Here is a 2,390-nt window from a genome sequence, read left to right on the forward strand (position 1 = left end):
CCTGATTGGTCACTGATTTTCAAACATATTTTTTCTCCTAATAGTTACTTTCTTTGCAATAGCAAAGATATATGCTACAAGGAAAAAATCTCTGTTTTTTGAAAACTGGTTTAGGAATGATATCACACTGGTAAGTCAACTGTACAATGAAAAAGGAAACCTCTTTAATTATCAAGAGTTTTTGTGCCATTTTAAGATTCCTATAAGCCCAGAACAGTTTGCTGTTTTTCATGCTATTCCACCAGGTGTTATAATGTTATTTAAAGGTCAGACATCTCTGTTCTCTGAAGGCCCGAGACCTCTACCTGATCCAACTGATACTTATGTAGGTAGACCATGTTTTCAACACAAATCTCCAAAAAAAAAAAAAAAAACATAGATAACTGCATCTCCGTTCCTCATGTAAGTCTGGTCTCAGAAGTATGTTGGAACAAAGTGTTGTCTCTACCTAATAAATATTTTCTAGTAAACAAGGTTTAAGTAGTTTCTTTTAAGATTACTCACTGCTGTTACCCAGTAAAGTCATTTTTGATTAAATATAAAAAGTACATTGATACCACTTTCACTTTCTGTAACATTTACTCTGAATCTGTCTCTATTTTTTTTTTATTTGTTTTTTTTTTTTAACAGTGTCCTGTCTGGCGATGTGGCAATAAGAATAATTGTCTTGATGCCAAAAAGAGCCCAACAGATTTTACTTTCACAAGTGGAGCAGTACTGCTATCGCCATAGTGTTCCGCTTGCTATATGCATATAAATAACTTTATCATGATTATGCAGGGAGTATTACAGATTATATGAACACTGCAATGTAAGCAGGACAGGAAAGAAAAAACAGGGAAAAAAGGAGATAACGATAAAACACCTTTCTGTCTCACACCTTGTTTGGTCCTGTGAGTACACCAGGCGTCTATGGCAAGGTATTTTCCGCTTCATTCTGGACAATATTTATGACAGATTTGAATCTTATTTTTCTAGGATGATTATTTGGAATAATTTCTTTATTTGGAATTTATTACAGAATATAGAAAATAACTTTCTGACCATTTCTTTTTATGTAATCTTTTGCTTCTGTTGGTCAAGTTTTAGTTCCACAAATCTCTTTTTTAAAGGAAGCAACAATTTATTTTTCTACATCGTCTTTTTCCAATAACAAAAAGACTGTTAAAACGTTATCTCTATGCTCTGAATTCATAATATTTATGTAATCCCTTTATATGCTTCTACAGTAGCTTTACTTAATCGCTTTTACTATTTTTACGTTTATTCAGTTATTTTTATTTAGTCTTACTATTTTTGTTTAAACCCCTGCCGATTCTTCATTAGAAATTGTACTTTTTTCTTCTTGTAGTAAAAAACATTTTATAATAAAAAAAAAATAAAAAAATCTCTGCCATCTACGATACCATGACCATGTCACTGTTGTTTCCAGTCGGAACTATTTTGATAACCCACCGGTGGTGCAGCACAGCTGTTTCCGCCTGCCTCAGTGTATACGGAAGTTCTGTGGGTAGTTTTTTACTTACAGGAGAGATGCGCTGATGAAACAGTTGCCTTTTAACATCCAACGATTCAAATGTCTTTTTATACATATAAAAAACATATTAAGAAAATATATGTTACAAATAATTATTTAAAGACAAACACACACTTGATTTAGATTTTTTACACGATTGTTATGTATTATTTTTAACTTTAGGAAGCGCGAGGTTTAGGTCTGCCAGAGGGAAATGGTGCCTTTGAAGCGGAGGAAAATGGTTCACGCGGGTTCTTTGAACACTGAGACAAATGTCTGTGGAGGAACAGAGCCAACCAAGTTCCCTCAGCTGGTTTTATTCTTGTTGGAGAGGAAAATGGGAGCCAGTCGGAGAGCTTTTCTCTCTCAGCTCGGACGGAGGAAAGGATTTCAGGTGGACGACCTGTTCAGGTAAAAGACAAATATCTTTATTAATTACAGTGTGTTCTGCTCACACATCTTATGTTTGATTAATTTCAATGTTAACTGGAATATACCTGGTTCTCAGCCAGAAGACCCTGTCAGCATGTTTTGAACTAGCTATGGAGTGAATTTTGTTCCATTATTGTTGCATGAAAAAGAAAAAAAACGTAAATTTACATTTGAAAAAAGATGCAATCCAGAATGAAACTTTGGTAATAGTCTGAATAACTTTTCTTATACCGGTATTTTAGTTGGTTTTTTACGACTGAGTATTAGGGCCGGGCTAGAGATTTATTTATTTTTTATTTCAAGAATAAAGTTGTAATATTATGAGAATAAATTCAAGATTACAAGATTAAAATTACCTCTTGTTGTTATAAAATACAACTTTATTCTCAAAATTTTAGGACGTTATTCTCTTAATATTACAACTTTATTCTCTTAATATTAC

At 33.0% G+C, this 2,390-nt stretch overlaps 1 protein-coding gene across 1 annotated transcript in view; it reads left to right on the forward strand.

The window, feature by feature from the left end:
• The first annotated feature begins 1,546 nt into the window (after positions 1-1,546).
• polm (polymerase (DNA directed), mu) overlaps positions 1,547-2,390 on the forward strand; it is a 19,775-nt gene continuing 18,931 nt past the window's right edge. Inside the window, exon 1 of the mRNA XM_015397168.1 lies at positions 1,547-1,927. Coding sequence (XP_015252654.1) covers positions 1,731-1,927 — 197 coding nt within the window. The 5' untranslated portion in view covers positions 1,547-1,730. The remainder of the gene's footprint in view (positions 1,928-2,390) is intronic.

Source organism: Cyprinodon variegatus, unplaced genomic scaffold (genome assembly GCF_000732505.1).
Source record: "Cyprinodon variegatus isolate N-32 unplaced genomic scaffold, C_variegatus-1.0 Scaffold842, whole genome shotgun sequence".
NCBI classification, from domain to species: domain Eukaryota; kingdom Metazoa; phylum Chordata; class Actinopteri; order Cyprinodontiformes; family Cyprinodontidae; genus Cyprinodon; species Cyprinodon variegatus.